General features: G+C 37.4%; 1 protein-coding gene and 1 pseudogene across 2 annotated transcripts in view; one reads left to right on the top strand and one right to left on the bottom strand.

Moving 5' to 3' along the window:
• Window positions 1-19,258, top strand: part of LOC134225346 (uncharacterized) — a 231,547-nt gene extending 212,289 nt beyond the window's left edge. For both annotated transcript variants that reach the window (XM_062705341.1, XM_062705347.1), the window contains 4 exons: window positions 16,290-16,403; window positions 16,603-16,734; window positions 17,047-17,407; window positions 17,767-19,258. In XM_062705341.1, the coding sequence (XP_062561325.1) occupies window positions 16,290-16,403; window positions 16,603-16,734; window positions 17,047-17,407; window positions 17,767-17,974 (815 nt within the window). In that variant the 3' untranslated portion in view covers window positions 17,975-19,258. The remainder of the gene's footprint in view (window positions 1-16,289; window positions 16,404-16,602; window positions 16,735-17,046; window positions 17,408-17,766) is intronic.
• LOC134214682 (uncharacterized) lies at window positions 994-14,056 on the bottom strand (annotated as a pseudogene).
• Window positions 19,259-20,009: the final 751 nt, after the last annotated feature.

Below are 20,009 nucleotides of genomic sequence, written 5' to 3'. Positions count from 1 at the left end.
CGAGATCGATACTCGGTCTGATCTAGGATGTTTTCAGGCGGGAAACATTCTCGACTTCCTGGACATAGTGTATTGTGCTTGCCCCAAAGCTACATACTCATGCATTGGCGGGCATAGAGAACTTCCAATGGTAAACTGAAGAAGTTCTTATACACGCTTATTTTTGAATCTACTCAAAAGTGAGTCAAATTTGACTCACTTTGAAAGAAAGTGGAACAGCTCACTTTTGAGTAACCGTGCGGTTACTCACTTAAGAGTAACACAATGAAGTGTCAAAATTAAAGTAATTCTTACTCACTTTTTTATTTCCCAAAGTGAGTAAATCTTACACACTTTTGGAGGGCGCAGGTGAGTAAATCTTACTCACTTTCATAAATATTGACGCATGGGTTTAATGGTGCATCGTATTTTTTTTTACTATTTTCACACTGCGGGCTTGTATAACATGTTGGGGGCTTAATTTTTCAATTCAGTAATCAATTTCAATAATTTGGAAACATATCTCGCGCTTAGTTTCATAGGGGCGTAACTGTATTGATCGATTTCTCTTAATCGATTTTATATTTTGTTAATAACTCAATTGTTTCAAAGGCTACAACCGTGATTACTGATTCTGGTGCAAGATACAATAATCCTTTATCACACCAAACCATTAAATCGTCGACAAACTCGCGCAATTCGGTACAATAATAAAAAGAAAACATCTATTTATTATCAAATAGGAAATCCCCATATGTTGAACAGCTAATTATTTTCACCTATTGTTGAACGCAGGTGCATTTCTTATGGGCGTTCAACAATAGGTGAAAAAATAAGCCGTTCAACATTTGGCGATTTCCCCTAATCATAAAAATGTAAATTAGGGCAACAGACAACTTAAGCAGCTCGAACTTATATTATCTAATAAAACAGTAAAATAAATGTATGAATAGTGTTACAACTTGTTACATCTAATTCATGTCATGTTTAAATTGAAAATTGAAACCTTGTATCATTTAACTAAACCATTTCGAACGGCATTGAACTTATTTCAAATAAAACAGTTTTACAAAAAAGCAGAAAAAGTGCAGGTTATAATTGAATGATCAAATGGAGTCCTCAGCCTTCTCCGCATCCTTAAACGCTACAACCATCTTGTGCACAGACTTTCGCGTGCTGTGAGCCATGGTTTTGTACAACACGCATTCCAGAAAGTCCATCATCATAACTAAGCTCATAGGTACTGCTATGCCAAACACCTTGAAGGTTTTGAAGAGTATGTCGATCGCAAATATTGAGTCCGGCACGTTGATGGAGTTTTCATCATCCACCACCACGACGAGTTGGCCTTTTTTAAAAGGCTGAGAAATGCTCACAACATGTGGTTCGATTTGCTCTTTCAATGACCCCATATAATCCATCAGACTTTCATGATTGGGCTGAAATTTATAAATTAGGAAAGCATTATAACTTAGATTATAAACAATATTTAGTCTTTAGAATACTTCGATGAAACGAATGAACGGGAATGCCATTTGTTCCTCAGAAATCACAGTCGTTCCATTCGCATCGCGCTTCAGGTCTCGTACTGGCGGAAGCCTCTTATGTATTCTGTAACATGAAATAAAAATAAATAGTTGTTGATTTCACACACTTGTAAGTGCAAAGTGAATTACCATCTTCAACCAGTTCAAATTTGCCACGGGAAAAAAGCAAACACTTCGCCATAACCCCTTTAATATCCGGGCTTTTCTCAGCTGACGGAAAAAGTCTGTGGAAAGCTGCATGCACCTGCAACATTTAAATGGATTATTAAAGATATGTATGATGCTGCAACTAGAATAATAAAAACCCTGATAAATCCACCTAGCGGTGATGGTGCCTTTCTCGTGCATTATAAAAATAGTATTTTGGCCATTACTCTTGAGCCCATAGTCCGATCTGGCCAGTTTTCAATAGGAATCAATGGGAGAGTATCCTGCGTCGAATGCAACTTGTTGCGAGTAAATCGGTTGAAGATAAGTACCGTAATCCGGGGGAACATTGATCAGCGGGGTAACATTGATCAGTTGAACCATTTTCAAAAGATGAATAAAGTATTACTTTCTGTTATTACGATTACTTATTATGAGTTAGGTATTTTAATCTTGACTAAATTTGCTACCGAATAATATAATCTCCACTAGAATTTGCATTTAATTTTTGTCATAGTTTGAAAAATAAAATCAACATCATTTTGTTAACTCACAGTAAGCTGCCAAAAAAGCACTCAAAACAAGCATAATAACAAAAAAATTGAGATCGTACCTACAATTGGGTGATAAGTAATCTTATTTTCTTTGTTTATCCATATTTTTTGTTTCAAAATTTTGATTTTTATTGTTGAAAAACCAGATAATTCACCTAGCGGTCATGATGCCTTACTCGAAACAATCAATACGCTTCGCCTCAGTATAAGGATCTCAAAAGTAATTGCCTACCTTAAGGCGTTTACAAACGCTTGCTTTATAGACGTAACAAAGTGAAATGATTGATGATCAAAGTTACCCCAAATTAGAAATTCGAAAAACTAGACAAAACAGATTTTTAAAACAATTTTATAATTATCAAATAATCAAGAACAATAGTCTCAAACGTTCTACACGTAGCAGTACTCGTTTTAAAAATATGAAAAAAGCAATCATTTAATTTACGGAGGAAATATTTACAAAACATTGAAAAAATTGATCAATGATACCCCGGATTACGGTACCTGAAAAATGAGTGACATTTTTTTTGGGCGGGTGCGCACAGACGCACACACATACACACACACACACACACACACATACACACAGACATCACCTCAATTCGTCGAGCTGCGTCGATCGGTATATAACACTATGGGTCTCCGGGCCTTCTATAAAAAGTTTGTTTTTGGAGCGATCATATAGCCTTTACCGTATACTTAGTATACGAGAAAGGCAAAAACATTGAAGCTCTACAAACATTTTTGAAAGTCACGTTTTTTCATGACCCACAGGCACGATGATCACTTCTTCTGATTCGATGGCTTTACATTCCAAATAGGAAATTAACCAGCGTAATTGATTTAAATCTTGGATTTTGAAACGGAGATTGTACTCAATTTAACTATTTTGTTCAATCAATATGCTCAACAGAAAAAATACATTCATCTGGTAGCAACGTTACAAAAGAGTGTACTAACCGTTTCAATTTTCAAAGTGAAATAGAATTAGACTTATATGAAACATCTTCTAGATTTGTATGTAACTTATAATACATAGTGTATTAACTTTTCAAAAGGACCTAAGTAACATTTTTTCATGAATTAATTTGAGTACTGCATTCAAAAGCTTTCATATTGGTCTGTTGATTGCAAGATTCAAATTAATTTATTAAAAAAATGTTACTTAGGTCCTTTTGAAAAATTAATCGAGATATCTTACCAGGTACCCGTTGTAAGCTCGCAGATGAGGGAACACTTCGAAAATTTCCTTAGGGAGTTTGTTCTCATTAAGCATCAGCTTCAATAACGGAAAACAGATCTGCATTTCACTGAGAATCCTTTTTGCCTTTCTCGTATACAAAGTATACGTAAAGGCTATATGTTCGCTCCAAAAACGAACTTTTTATAGGAGGCTCGGAGACCCATAGTGTTATATATCGATCGACTCAGCTCGACGAATTGGAGTGATGTCTGTGTGTGTGTATGTGTGTGTGTATGTGTGTGTGTATGTGTGTGTGTGCGCAAAAAGTCTAGCTCACTTTTTGGGCACTTATTCTCAACCGATTTGCTCGCAACAAGTTGCATTCAAAGCAGAATCCTGTGCCATTGTTTCCAATTGAAAACTGACCCGATCGGACTATGGGCTTAGAAGTTATGGCCAAAATACTTTTTTTCATAAAAAAGCACATTAAAAAGTCTAGCTCACTTTTTAGGCACTTATTCTCAACCGATTTGCTCGCAACAAGTTGCATTCGACGCAGAATCTTGTCCCATTGTTTCCTATTGAAAACTGACCCGATCGGACTATGGGCTTAGAAGTTATGGCAAAATTTTTTTTTTTCATAAAATAGCATATTAAAAAGTCTAGCTCACTTTTTGGGCACTTATTCTCAACCGATTTGCATTCGACGCAGAATCCTGTCCCATTGTTTCTTATTGAAAATGGACCCGATCGGACTATGGGCTTAGAAGCTATGGCCAAATATTTTTTTTCTTTTAAAAGCACATTAAAAAGTCAAGCTCACTTTTTGGGCACTTATTCTCAACCGGCTGCATTTGACGCAAAATCCTTTCTCATTGTTTCTTATTGAAAATTGACCCGATCGGACTATGGGCTTAGAAGTTATTGCCAAAATACTTTTTTTCATAAAAAAGCACATTAAAAAGTCTAGCTCACTTTTTGGGAATTTATTCTCAACCGATTTGCTCGCAACAAGTTGCATTCGACGCAGAATCCTGTCCCATTGTTTCCTATTGAAAATTGACCCGATCGGACTATGGGCTTAGAAGTTATGACCAAAATTATTTTTGCCTTTCTTGTATACAAAGTATAAGGGAGACTGGGTAGACTTGATCCCCTTTTCTGATTTCCGATGTATCACAGCTAAAAATAAATAAACATACGCGATTTCCACCCTGACTCTCTAAGAAATATAGTACTTAACTTTACTGATGTATGACAGTTCTTAAAATATTGTTGTTATTGATACATAATCGATTTTTTAGAGTGCTGTCAAAAGTCTACTTTTAAAATATTCGGGGGAAATTGATCCCTCTTCAAGAGCTTGCTTTGTTAAAATTAGAAAGGTGCCCTCAGATTTTTAAAATATTTTTCCTTCAAAAAACGCGCAATTTTCGAATTGCTGTGCGTATACATTAACGATTTTTGTTATTGAATTCGACAGCACATGTTATTTTTAAATTTGGGGAGACTTAATCCTCTTTCTATGATATCTACCCAATGAATAATGTTTCCTGTCAACCCTTCATCAAATCTGTCAAATCTACAAAAAATCAGAAGCCTGAGAACAGAAATATATATTTTTTTAATTTTTTTCGCCAAATTTTTGTTAGGATGACTAATGGGGGATCAAATGTCCCCATATTGAGGCAATAACTTCAAATCAAAATATCCTAAAACTTTGATGGAATGTTGACATTTCCACCAGTACAAATCATTAAGCACATTTATGGCTTTGTGCTGTGAAAAAAACCTTTAGGGAGATCAAAACATACAAACCGCCCTGCAGAATAAATAAGGTTGTCAACCCAAAAAATAACTCATCACATAAAGGTCATTTGTCTAGAGGATCTACACTAAAAAATACGCTAGAACAAAACTACTTTAGTTCTCGATAAAACAGGGGGTGATCAAGTCTCCCCGGGGATCAAGTCTACCCACCTTCCCCTACTTAAAGGCTATATGTTCACTCCAAAAATGAACTTTTTATAGGAGGCCCGTAGACTCATAGTGTTATATACCGATCGACTCAGCTCGACGAATTAAAGTGATGTCTGTGTGTGTATGTGTGTGCGCAAAATAATTTCACTGATTTTTCAGGCACTTATCCTTAACCAATGAAAATGAATACTATAAGGTATGGAAATCCATATGTTGTGTGTGTGCCTTTCGTGTACGGCGAAAAAGCTTTCACTACTACATTCGACCGAGCTCCCATAAGAAGCCGTGCAAATATGTACGTCACCATTTGCTGTTTACATTTTTCATCAGCCACTAATACACTTGCATTTGTTCTTCTTCCTCACCTTCTATCTATTCTCATTGATCCTTAACCATTTCATTTCTTAGTCATTTATCCTCAACCGATTTGCTCACAACAAGTTGCATTCGACGCGGAATCTTGCCCCATTGTTTCGTATCGAAATCCGGCCCAGTCGGACTATGGGCTTCGGAGTTATGGCCAGTTTTTACAAGAAAAATTCTTTTTCTCTATTTAGGCACTTGCTCTTGGCCGATTTACTCGCAACATTCGACGCAGAATCATGTCCCATTGTTTCTTATTAAAAATTGGCCGGATCGGACTATGGGCTCAGAAGTTATGGCCAAAATACTTTTTTTTTCATACCAAAAGTGCGAAGAAATTACTCACTCACAAGAAATGAGAAAGGCACTATCACCGCTAGGTGGATTAATCTGGGTTTTTATCGTTTACAGTCGCCTCCAATGCACGCAGTGCTTCGGCTTTGCCGAGAAGTTCTGTTGGGATGTGTTCCTCCTTGGAAGCTGGTTTAGCTCTTCTATACAAATGCATTTCCGCTGGAAGTTGTTTGATTACATTCCGTATGCGATGGTATACCAAGCCGTTATGTTTTCCTTTTTGCATTCCATTACTTCGCCAGAAAAACATCCACTGTAAAGATGAAAATAATTTGCACAGGTATAAGAATTGAAAGGAATCAAATAGCATATTTGCTAACTGCTTCGGGAGCCCCTTGAGGTTTGGACGCATTGCACTTTAATTGTGGGAACAGTTGTACAATGTTATTGGCGAGTTGTTCTTGTTCATTAGTAGTAGTAGTTGTGATTAACAAAATAAATTAGAAATACTCGCACAACACAACAAACACAACAAATGGCTCACATGCTGCCCTATTCAGGAATCTTACATCGTAATCATTTGGCATATGTCCCTGATCGAGGGTAGTAAGACATTCAATCTAAACTTGTTATTCATCTCAAGATTGCTTCGACAAATCTATTAAGTTTTGAAGTGTGTTAGTTAGTTTTAATGATATATGCGAGGATATTTATATGATACCAAGATTTACCTGCATTGATGATAGCTCAGCTTGATTTTCTTTATTGCCATCTTCGTTGTTGAAAGTTTTAAGGTTCTCAATGATCTTCTTCTTCTTCTTTCTGGTTCAATGATCTTCAGAATCACCATTCTTGGTCCAGTCTTGATGCCCATGTCGATAAGGTCAGTGTTCCCAAGCATCATCAATGACGTATCGTTGATTTTCTCATCTAAAATTAAAAGAAATAATATTAGAATACAGTCACTCTCAAAATTGAGCGTACACAAGGATTAGATGAATATAGCATAGCATAGCATATGTGATTGTACAAATCGTGGGTGGCTATACAATGCTCAATTGAGCAATCTACTGTATATTGTCGCAAATTGGTACTTGGGATTAGTACCTTTTCCTATGCAGTAGCAGTTGTATACCTGGCCACGTCCTTACAATCACGGAAGGAAGGGAAGGAATGTTAGTTCAACATCTACTAGTGAAGATGCAGGGAACCCATACTACCTTCATAGATGTCTCGGGAAGGAAAATGTGTGTTAGTGGGTAAGGTAAATAATAGGGAGCTCTATTCGACAATATAGAGCGTTTGTCAATAACAGTATATGCTGAAAAAATAATAAAATATATTCATCAATTTACTTACGAACCGGAGGACAAAATAACCTGGATTTTACAAATGTTTCGCGCGATCGTTCTGCCGTCCGAAACAAGAGTCAACACGCACTGAACTGGTTAACTTTATTACCGGCCGCGCAATGCAAAACACAAAATTTCGGCACATCGCGCGATCGTTCTGCCGTCCGAAACAAGAGCCAACACGCACTGAACTGGTTAACTTTATTACCGGCCGCGCAATGCAAAACACAAAATTTCGGCACATCGCGCGATCGTTCTGCTGTCCGAAACAAGAGCCAACACGCACTCACAAGGATTAGATGAATATATTCGAAAATTCCAAAGGAAATTTAATTGTTGGCTCGGTTGTTTTTAATGCATTTCAATATTCATCCCTTCCTTTAATGTATGCGTACATGGAATGGTTGAAATTTTTTCTCTAAAGTTCATTTATTTGAAAATTATTTCAAAATACGCCTATTACATGTGACAAAATTGAGCGTACAGTGTTTTTTTTCTATAAAATTTCTTATTATAAACACGATTAATGTATTTTAATATTGTTTTTTCGTTATTATATTTATAATAATAAATATCCGCTACTTAAACATTCAATGTTTTGAAATTAAACCATGTTTTGGTCAAAATGGCAAACAAGTGAGAGGTAAGAACATTGATATTTAACAATTCAATGCTGCTGGGCAAAATAGATGCTTTAATTTGTATGTTTCACCGGCATCGTATCTTATATATGATAGAAAATCGAAATCGAGCAAGACATACGTTTATTTTGAAAAAATTCAGTCGGTAGGTAAATGATGAAAACAGATGTAAACATACAGAGAAAACGACAAATGTTAGGAATGGCATATTTCAAATTAAGTATGTCTTTAACTTAAATTTGTTTTAAAGCTCGATTATTGTCTCAGGTCTATCATTAAGAGTAGTATTATTGAATCCAATCATTCACAGTCGAACTCTAAAAGTACAAGGTGCATGTTAAGGTACCGAACATAAAACCAGCTTTTCAACCCCGTAGAGCACTTCTGATTGAATATTGAAAATATAGCTTAAAATCGTAATTTCATAATTAATTTTTGATCAAACTCCACGATCAGTTACCATAAGGGATACAATTGGATGATTTCCATGTGGCGAATAGAAATAAAGTTTTTTAAGAGTTTGGCAGCTTATTTAAATTTAAAGGATTCAACCAAATTTGTCCCTACGGTTACTTAGTCTTCAAATATAAAATGACATCTTATAATGTATCCGTGTGCTGCTCTTTTATTAATATTATTATTAATAAGTGTTCTGAGCTTATAAAGCTACCTATACATCGACTTTTAAATAAAGTTATACTTAATTTAAAATATGCCATTCCCATTGTCGATTTCTCTGTATGTTTACATCTGTTTTCATCATTTACCGACTGATTTTTCCTAAATTTATCATATGTCTCGCTCAATTTCGATCATCTATCATATATAAGACACGATGCCGGTGAAATCCATATGTTAAAGCATCTATTTTGCCCAGCAGCATTGAATTGTTAAATAGCATTGTTTATACATCTTAATTGTTCGCCATTTTGACCAAAATATAGTTTAATTCAAAAACATTGAATGTTTAAGTAGCAGATATTTATTATTATAAATATAATCATGAAAAAATAACATTAAATGACATTAATCGCTTTTATAGTAAGAAATTTAATAGAAAAACATTCGCTGTACGCTCAATTTTGTCACATCTAATAGGCGTATTTTGAGATTATTTTCAAATAAATGAACTTTAGAGAACAATTTTTAACCATTTTATGTGCGCATACATTGAAGGAAGGGATGAATATTGAAATGCATTAAAAACAACCGAGCCAACAATTAAATTTCCTTTGGAATTTTCGAATATATTCATCTAATCCTTGCTGTACGCTCAATTTTAAGAGTGACTGTAAGTGGATCAAGTTATTCAGGTGAGATGTTCTGAATACAAATTCTAATAAGGGAGTATCTATAAATTACGTAACGCTTAGAGAGAGGGGGGGTGGTTGCTTGAAGTGTGACAATACAAACAAAAAATTAAAATGATCCATACAAAAAGTGTGACATATGCGGAAGGAGGGGGGTTGAAAATTGCCATTTTCGAGTTACGTAATTAATGGATCTTCCCTCACTAGATCAACATTTGAAAAAGGGCGTTACAGCCAAAATTTATTTTTTGAGGTTCTTCATCCAGAAGAATCGCATATTTGTCCCAGATGAATACGAAACCCAGCAAAGATGGGACAGACATGCGATTCATGGCAGTATATAGCTCTATAGATAGACAAAGAACTGGATTCAGCATCAGATTTAGTAACCCTGAACGCTTCACCAGTGGTATCTATGTGTACAAAATGTTCAATGGTGTGTGGCAGAGGAATCTATGACAAAAGGTCGAAAGACAAAAGGTCGAAAGGACAAAAGGTCGAAAGACAAAAGGTCGAAAAGACAAAAGGTCGAAAGGACAAAACGTCGAAAGGGACAGAAGGTCGAAAGGACAAAAGGTCGAAAGGACAAAAGGTCGAAAGGCACAAAAGGTCGAAAGGGACAAAAGGTCGAAAAGGACAAAAGGTCGAAAAGGACAAACAGGTCGAAAAGGACAAAAGGTCGACCAAGAACAAGTTGATAACAAGTTTTGTGTATTAGCAGAAATTACACACTCAACTCATTAATCAATGTTGAAGAATGAGCAATTTTCAAAGAAGGAGTTATGACTATGAAACAAAATTATGAATATCTAGATAGTTCTGTTAGTGATAAAAAAGATTGTTGAATTAGGAAAGGAATAAAACCTGTATTGCGTGAGACAGAGTTGTCCTATACAGATGGCAATAATAAATTGCTCTCTTATTTTTCACTATTTGTCACAATTAAATAAAATTCATTCAATGTGTGCAAATAATGGATGGTTTTCTAGGTTTTCTTAATGCTACTTTGATCTGCCAAAATATTGTCGGCGTAGCACCAACTTAGAATTCGGAAGTCGGGACTTCCGAACCGAACTTTCTTCTGAAGTTTTATCTGTCAAACTAATTGATGCGTTGTTTAGCGCATCTTTAGGCGAATTCAGCGCACTACTTCCGAAGTTGGGAAAAATGCCTGTATCTGGAGAAAAATCCAACTTCGGTATAAAAAGCGGTATAAATTTGTTCCGGATAGACAATAGTGCACGCTTCAGCTACGCAGACGCGTGCATTAAAAATAAACCTGCGTGTAATACACGCCGGTGTATTTGATGTGCGGTGTTCGCCATTTCGTCAAATCGAAGTGACATTTAGAACTCAAATATCCATCTATTAGTTGTACTCACGGAATGAATTTTATTTTTATTTTTTACTAGTAGACCCGTCGAACATAAAATTGATTTATTCTCTGATTAGATCTCAAGTAATGAAGGAATTGGTGTTTCATTTGTATGGAAGCCCCCTTTCCAAAGCAGGGAGAGGTCTCGAACCATCTTAAGAACCATCCCCGACCCCAAAATCTTTCTAATACAAATTTTCACGCCGATCGGTTCAATAGTTTCCGAGTTTATAAGGTTCAGACAGACAGAAATTTATTTTTATGTATATAGATTAATTAATTAATTAATTGTTATAAATTGTGAAAATAAAAGACCACATTTTTTGCCAAATATGTAGGTCAACTCTGGTTCGAGATTGATTCTCTCCGTTTCAGTTTCTTGTCTATTTCGACCTTTTGTCCCTTTCGCCTTTTAGATCTCATTTATATTTTTTTCTTTCGACCTTTTGTCCCGTTCGACGTTTTGTCCTTTCGACCTTTTGTCCAATTCGACGTTTTGTCCTTTCGACCTTTTGTCCTTTTCGACCTTTTGTCCCTTCGACGTTTTGTCTTTCGACCCTTTGTCCTTTCGACCATTTGTCTTTCGACCTTTTGTCCCTAACCCGTGGCAGAGAAGGGTGAATGGCGAGCTCATCCAAATATACGGTGAACCCAGTATCCAGAAGGTAGCTTAAGCTGGAAGGGTACGCTGGACAAGGCATGCTGCAAGAATGGCGAACAGAAACCCTGTGAAGTATTCGCTTCCCACTCGGCATGAACTATAGGGGGCGGAAAGAGTACAAAACGATTTGACGAGCGTGAGGCGCAACCGAGGGAGGAGGGATGTGGCCTCTAAGGGGTCGTTCAAAAATGATGTCACAGCTTTTAGGGGGGAGGGGGTCTAAGATTTTGTGACAGTCCATGTACTAGGTATACAAAAAAGCATGACAGAGGGGGGGAGGGGGTCTAGAAATCCCAAAAAGTAGTGGACGTCATATTTGAATCGCCCCTAACCTTATAAATATTGTGGCGTCGACTTGTTGAGTCAGTGTTATCTGTTTAGATGTAAAATAAATAATGAACAATGTAAAATAAATAATAAACAATCAAAATGACACAATAGTCCACAATATTTTATATTTCTCAGTTTTTATTTTGTTTAATTACTGTTGAACTACATACATGTATTTTGGTATTCGCCTTCAACTATTCATCGTTATATTTCAAACTTATGTGAAGACCGTTATCACCCTGAAACTGCCATAAACTGTAAGTTTTGCGTGTCAACAACTTTATTGATGGATATACGAACAAATTTTCCTGTAAAGTGTAAATTATAACTATTGTATTCCTCGTAAAATGCCTCGCAATGCAGCTCTTCGATCAAGTATGAAAACATATCATTCCGGACTACAGTTTCCTCAGTATCTCCATAAAAAAAAACTCCGCACATTTCATATCTTACGATTAAACCTGGACGAAAACTTGTTCCATTAATTTTAATGTGTCTAACTGTTGTGATCTTGTCCGGAAAATCAAAAAGCAGAAGGGCGTAATTAGATGATGATTTTGGAATAGCTACAGTTACGTTATTAATTTCATACTTGTGGTTTATTATCGCATGAGCTTGTCTTAGACTCAAGCGTTTAGTCAAACTAAATGGTAGGTTAATAAAGTTATTGCACGTTTTGGATTGTCGCTTTGATTCTTTAAATTTTCCCTTATACAATATACATGAAAAATTAACGATAGGTCCTTCGCTTCGAATAATTGATGGATAATGGACGAGGTAATGCATTTTATTCATGAAGTTTACACATGAAAAGCATGTTTGAAATAGGAAATGAAAATTTGTTATTTCGTTATCGAGTTCTGAAATCTGTGATTCATTGAGCTTATTTGAAAATGCGAAGAAAACTATTTTTAGCAAGTTTTAACCTACTAGTGAAACATAGTTGTTGTCTAGAGTTTGCTTGAACATTAATGGAAATGCTCTTAATAATGTCCAAGTTTGGGTGGCAGATTGAGATAGGTTGTATCCTGAAGATTTAAGATTTTTTGTTGTAAAACTAGGAGACGGCTTATCGCGCGCTGATAACTATCGTTTTAGCTTATCTACCGAAATTACCTTTCGCTTATTGACCAACTCATTCGAAATAAGCTTAATGACTTTGGGTGCCACCCCCTCTAAGATATCGTGCATAGGATCTAATGTGTTATTGGTAGTGATATTGAAATACTTCAGCTGATGTATCGCAGAGTCTGCCACAATTCCCAAATCTGCTGGTTGCTGTAACTTGCGTTGAATTGCTGCCAAGTCAGACTGAACACTTCCTCATAGGAAAAGAACCTGATGAACATCCTCTATGGAGTGCATCTCGTGGCATGTAACAAATGCGGCAGAACATTTTTGCTTGTGATCCCATGACGCGGAAAATGTCATGGATAGCAAGCGTATCTCCAACTACATGTACTAGTACCGCAAGCAAAATGAAATCCTCTCCATTACTCAGATTTATTTTAATCCCTGAGTCTGACTCTAACTCGCGGAGATCATCAATTAAAGAACGCAGCACTTTTTCGTAGCCTTGTGTCTTAAGGTCTTTGGCTGAGACGACTAATGTTAAATATATGCGACTCAGGTCAGAATTTACAATTGAATCAAAATTTTCCAACTTAAAACTGAAAACTGTAATTTTTTTAATCCCCTTGCGGGAGCCCAACGGATTACGATACTCAACGTCGTCCAGATGTAGGGAAAGTCGCAAGGCTGTAGGATATCGTATGAGGAACGGATGGTTCTTGAACCGCGAACCATCTTTAAACCCACGTAGAAACCCAGTTTCACATACCTCGTTACGAACCATTTCTCTTGCTTGTTCGTTTTGCATTATTAGAGTCAACGTATCTTTAACAGGAATATAGTTCAATCAAAGTTAATTGCCTATTTCCGGGGATTAAACCACCCGACTTGGACGTTAATTTACAATGTTATGAAAACTCATATGTGAATATGTACGTTATGTGGAATATAGTACCCAGAATGCTTAACAATTTTCGTCTTCTTAACGAGTCGTGATTTGTGGCCGAGTTTGTGGCTGCGGCCGAGAATTTGATGACCAGGACGTCTCACGTTACTAGGAATACTTGTAATATTCGTTATCTTGCTACGCCCAAGGATTAGTTCTTCAGGAACGGGAATTGCACACCCAGCAATTTTTGAGAGATGTGCTAAACTACCCTGAGGGGTGCGAACATCTTTGAACAGACCACTGGAAGAGTATCGATTGATCACTTTCACAGCATCAGGATCGTCATACTCAATAGCCGTTTGATTCTGGCACCGACACATCACATCGCATTTTGTTCACGAACCCGATAGCAGCCCCTTTCAACTGTTCGATTGTAACAGGATGTTCGAAGAAATTTCTGTTCTTTACGTTCTGGTATTCAGACTGAAAATTGCACTCCTCTGTATCATCGGTATTTTCACAAACTTCATCTAGTTCACGACATACAAAAACAAGGCACTATCGAAGCAAGCCAACGCTCTACGATTGAGTTTGGCCTTCTTTTGCACTCGTTGATTTAGCTTTGCTGCGTCGCAGCATGCGTGAAATAATAAAGATGACAGTTGTGCGTTGCTTCCGTATCGAGAGGTGTGCTCCCGAAAACGCGAGAACTTTTAAACTTGGATTCCGTCAGGAGTGACCTTAAAAGGTAATAGTGTTGGATTGCTTGTATTTAAATTATGCACAAGTTGATAATGGATTTTTAGTTCGGTGACATAACCTGCCATAAATTTTCGACACGTCGGAAGGTGGCAGCGGAAACCTTGATTTCCATAAAAAAAGTACTTTATATATAAAGCAAAATTACTCTTTATTAGTATTACGTTACCTTTAAATTTCCGGAATGTTTCTTGTTCCATTTTTCGATAACAACCCACGAAAACTTCCACTCGAGCTTCCACTGGAATTTTTTCCACTTGGTTTCTCGCTAGCAAAGTTGAATGAAATTACGCAAAAGTGAGTAATGTTCAAAATTTTCATGAGTGAGTAGAAATTGCCTCACTTGCGAAAAGTAATGTTACTCACTTTTTGACATTTTATGTTAAATTTGATAGTGAGTCAATTTGACTCACTTTTGCATAGATTCAAATGAGCGTGTAGCATACTAAGATAAAAAGTAAGTCAAATTTTAGTTGGAATGTAGGTCCAATGTAGGGAAAAGTGTCCAATAGTGGACCCCCAACCAATAGTGGTCCCTCCAGCCATTTTTGCATTATTACAGCACAATGTAAACATTTTACTATGAAATTCCATCGGGAGAACCTGCCTTACAGTCCTATGATTTGATTACATGCATTGGGTATGCTATTTAAAGTAAAATTAGATGATTTTTTACAATTCTATAAAAAAAATAAACACGAGAGTGTCCATTATAGGAATATTTTGGGGGTCCATAATAGGGAAGTAGAACGTCCCGAAACGAAACATGAAAATCAAATGAAGTGTTGACTATAGAAAAGCAATTTCCTATTATCGACCCCCAGGGGGTCTACTATAGGGCAAATTCAGTCAGACTTTGAAATGTCAATTTCAACGAGTAACGCCGTGTATTTGAGCGTTTTATGTATGCATCGTGAAAAGGAGATACAAAACTTGTTATTAGATATCAAGCAGAATTAACATGTTGAAAATTTCTACTTCTTATGACAGGAAGAGCAAAATTCCGCTACTAGGGCGTCCACTATTAGGCATTTTACCCTAGATCGCGGCAGGAAATAGTAAGTACTTTGACGCAAGAACTTTTTGGAACTCTTCACTAGATCCGTACGAAATTGGAAATAGTATGCTGATAAGATTTTATCATAATCAATACAAAACAAATAAAAATGAGTAAAAAAAGGTAAACGATAAAATTATTTAAATAGTCTTATTGTACAGGAAGGAAAATAATTTTGATATGAAATTCTTATAAAATCATAAAAAGAATTAAAAACTATTTTAACACAATTTGATACATTTTTGTTGCATTATTTTCTGCGGACAATGATCTCTAACAAAATCATATCATAACAAGTTATTTTTTTATTATTTTGCTATTATGTTGGTCTGGATGGGTACTCCCGCTTTTGACGGCAAATGACTAAAATTTCCTTGAAAAAAAAACGGCGATACAATTTTGCTCAATTCCTAAGTAGATGAAAGTTATATTACAATCTTTTTTTTTCTGTGGTTTGTAAATCTGTATAGAATGTCGTTTATTCTTCTATTGAATAAACAGCAATATAAATATATACTTTTCTCCCATCAGGCCTTTGACATAGTGTCCAAACTTCTGCCATAGCCTCAGGAAAATATTCATTATATAGCATTGACAATTCCAACTGTCGAGACTAATTTCGAAGCTAGATGGAAACGAGAGTTTTCCTCCTCTTTTCGGAACTCACATCGTTTGACAAACATAGAAAAAGCCACTTTGGTTCTCCATGGCGAAAGACGCTTGTGCTATAGATATCTTACATTCCCATTAACCTCGCTTTATTGTTATTTTTTGTTGTTTCCTTTATTTCGTTTCAGGACTGAAGAAACTCGTATGGCCCCTAATAGTCGGTCTCCAGATCGTGAAAACTGTGCTGTTGGTGCTTTTCTTGCCCAGCATCATCGGATCGTTGGGTAAAATCGTCGGCAAAGGTACGGCCATCGGGCAATTCTGAGCTTGGTTGACAGTGGCTCGTATAGATGGGGAAGAAGTTATAAAAATCAAATTCCGAACTTTTGATGGGTGTACAACACCCGAAATGTGGCGACAAGCAGTAAAAGAGTGTTTATTTTATGCCGGGTTTGATTTTATTCGTTGGTCGGTGTAATCGCTTCTGTCGTTTATTTATAGGCCTATCATCAGTTTCCGTGCTGTCCAATCAACCCACCACGGTAGAAGACTTGGATTTCAAGGACAACTCCTACAACTCGGATCAGGATTTCCACATGACTATGGATAACAATGCCTACCTTCCTCCACTGGGTAGGGATGTTAGGATGTGTCAAAACAGAAGCAAGTCAATGTTTGAAAATACGCGGCACTTAAAGTTGAATAGAGTACAGGCTTATTTGACTGATGCAGGTTTTTATGCAGATTTATAATAATTTTTCTTCTCGGTTTTTAAGTTCGAAAAATATATTTCAAAAATTCGAGATTCTAAGCCGCATTTTTTTCAAACATTGGTGCTTTTCCGATTTTTTTTATCGGAGATTTCTCGCGAGCATCTCGCATGAGGCACCCTAGACCCAAAGTTTATCCGTCAATTTGTTTCACTCAGTCTTCTCCTATTTCTAGATGCCCAACCGTCTGCGACCAGCTACAATGTGATGTACGACGCAAACAACGCCAACTCCGCCCTGTCCAGGTTGGGTTTCGGTGGTGGCCGGGTGACGTACGTCAACACGGGCAACGATTACAACCGGCAGCAGAAGCGGAATGAATTCAAAATATTCCACGACATTCCCAGCAGCAGTCTGCTGCTGACGAATTATGATCCGTTCTATAGTCCGCTGCTGTCGCGGCTCGATGCCGTGTTTGCTCAGATGGGTTTATCCAACAAGGAGGAGGCATGCCGAGAGAAGTTGGTGTGTCTGATGTATTCTAATCCTGCCAAGTACGCGCCTTATAGCAATCTGATATCGGCACAGCTGAGCAGGTGAGTTATGGTGGGGCGGGAAGGGGAAATCGATTGATGGACACACATGGCTTTCGCACATGTAAATTTTTACCCGGCATTTTTTTATATGGCCTTGCCTTTAGCGAAACGTGATGTTACTAAGGTACAACATTTGAATACAAATTCAAAGATGAAAAATGTACAAAAGCTTTGGGAACTAAAAATAATAAAGCTCCAGTAGAACTGATTATTTTTTGATTGATGTATAGTTCAATCTTTAGATTTGGAAAAAGTTAATAAAAAATATTTGTTAGCCGCATCTGCTCTAATTTTCTCACATCTTTTTCCCTTCACCACAACTTATCAGTCTGAAACACAATTGCTTCACTCATCCACAGGGAACTGAACGAGCTACGAAAGCCAACCAACGACAATCCGGACATTTTGCGATTCTTCAAGTACATGCGAGCGGCCAAAGATGGCCAGGACGGAGTGGACTGCGAGCGGGTACACAAGGAATGTGGCACCTACCAGGATCTCTCCAATCCGGCCATGGTGACGACATTCAACGACATCAACAAACTGGTCCAGGCACGCAAACTGTAGACCCGGGGCCGTCGGTTGGCGGGCGTGCAATGGCGGAAAATAAAAACAAATCAACGCAAAATGGATTTCAGAAAAGAAAAAAAAAAAGTTGTGGAAGAACAACATACGTAGGGAACAAAGTTAAAAACTGGATAAACATTAGTTCCGTAGGAAGTAGTTAGAAAGAGTAAACTTGGTGGTACAATATTCCGCCCGGTGTGGATGGCAATCACACAGCTGGAAGAGATGACGGCTTTTTCCGTAACGGGAGTCCCGACATGATGCGAAATTGGATTTTTCAGCACGTTGAAAAGCTTTTATCCTTCCAGCTTCCTGCACACGGGTTTGTTGTTCGCCTCCTTAGAGAGAGAGAACGTAGCAAGAGATGTGCTAGCGTTAGGGAATGCGTTTTGTAGACAAGAGTAGCCCACAAGGAACAGACAACTAGCAGCTGGGATTAAGTTTAGTAGAATGAAATGTGCCTGTAATTATTTATTTTGTAATTTAATTCTCTTCGCTACCGAATCTATTTATATTTCTTAGTAATTTATTTATTTATTTATTTTATGTTGCCCTCTTTTGGGTCGAGATAACTCATTCCGTTGAAGGAAGGCTTTCCCTTCAGGAAAGTTTCAAAGCATGGGGGAATTGTTGACTACGTCCGTATGTTAGAGATGTTGTTTGCTAGGACTTAACATATTTATTTAACTAGAAGCAAGTAGCATAAATGTTAATTTAGACCGTGCTCTGAAATGATTGGTTTCGAGTGAAAACCCGCCCAGACGAATGAAGGCATTCATCTCTCGCCACAACAAACGGAACCACAATTGGTCTCGAAATTGAATTCGCTACGTATATGAAATCGGATTATACTGATTCAAAAGAACGAGCTCGTGGGAGGGACAAATGGCAGTCAGGATTGAGTGAAATATTAATATTATGTGTAACGTTGTTGTAGGGAAATAGGGATGCACGTTTTAGGGTACGTTTATGTGCGAGCAAAATGCCGTCTATCCGGTGGCACATCCGTCTAGATAACATGATTGATAACAGAGTCAAAGTAGAGGCAAATATGGAAACATGTGACGTATTATGATGCAGGAAAACGTGCCTGCTGCAGAATAAGGGATCCTTCCACTGAAGTAGGGGGAGGTTTCTGTTCCTTCTAAGAAGCCGCTAGAAGAGGACAGACCATAAGATAACAATAATAACGAGAATTTGGGATGTGTTCCATTTCCGTAGCCAGTCAGTTTGCCAGCAGAATGGCACACACGAGATGATAATAAAATACGAATCAAACAAGTAGCACTTGTTGTTATTTTTGGGGAAATTCCATACCATGGGGGTGCATAGATTTATCTTTGTCGTAATGTCTTATGGCAATCATGTAATGGAGGTCTCGTGATGTTTGAGAGATGAAAGCTTGATTGAAAAACAACCATATTTACTTCATGATAAAATGAGTGCAGAGTTAAATTGCATTACTTGGAACTACGCGCAAAAAAGGAGTCTTTCTACGAATTGTCTCTAAATTTTCAAGGACTGAGATACAACATGTAAGTTTGGTGGAGAAGAAGAATACTTTTCAATATTGGCTGTGCACGTGCTAAGACAAGACAAAACAAGGAGAAGAATGGAGCAAATCATGGGCGAGATTGCTGCAACACCGCACGAGAGCAAACAAGACACGATAAAAACGGTAAGATCGATAAGATCGAGACCGTGAAGAGACGGATCAACTGTACCACGCTAGTAACACACGAAAGTTCTAGGTATGAGAAATTGAGCCATTCACGCAAGGCCCACGTTCCGCAGGACATAAACGGAAATCTTCTTATGGACGAGCGTGAGGTGATCCAAAGGTGGCGGCAGCACTATGAAGAGCACCTGAATGGCGATGTGACAGGAAACGAGTGCGGCTTTGTGACTAACCTGGGAGCACACGCGCAAGACAAACGTTTTCCAGCTCCTGATCTCCAGGAAATCCAGGAGGAGATTGGCCGGCTGAAAACAAACAAAACCCCTGGGGTTGACCAACTTCCAGGAGAGTTATTTA

Source organism: Armigeres subalbatus, chromosome 1 (genome assembly GCF_024139115.2).
Source record: "Armigeres subalbatus isolate Guangzhou_Male chromosome 1, GZ_Asu_2, whole genome shotgun sequence".
Lineage (NCBI taxonomy): Eukaryota > Metazoa > Arthropoda > Insecta > Diptera > Culicidae > Armigeres > Armigeres subalbatus.
This window is presented reverse-complemented; position numbering and strand designations above follow the sequence as displayed.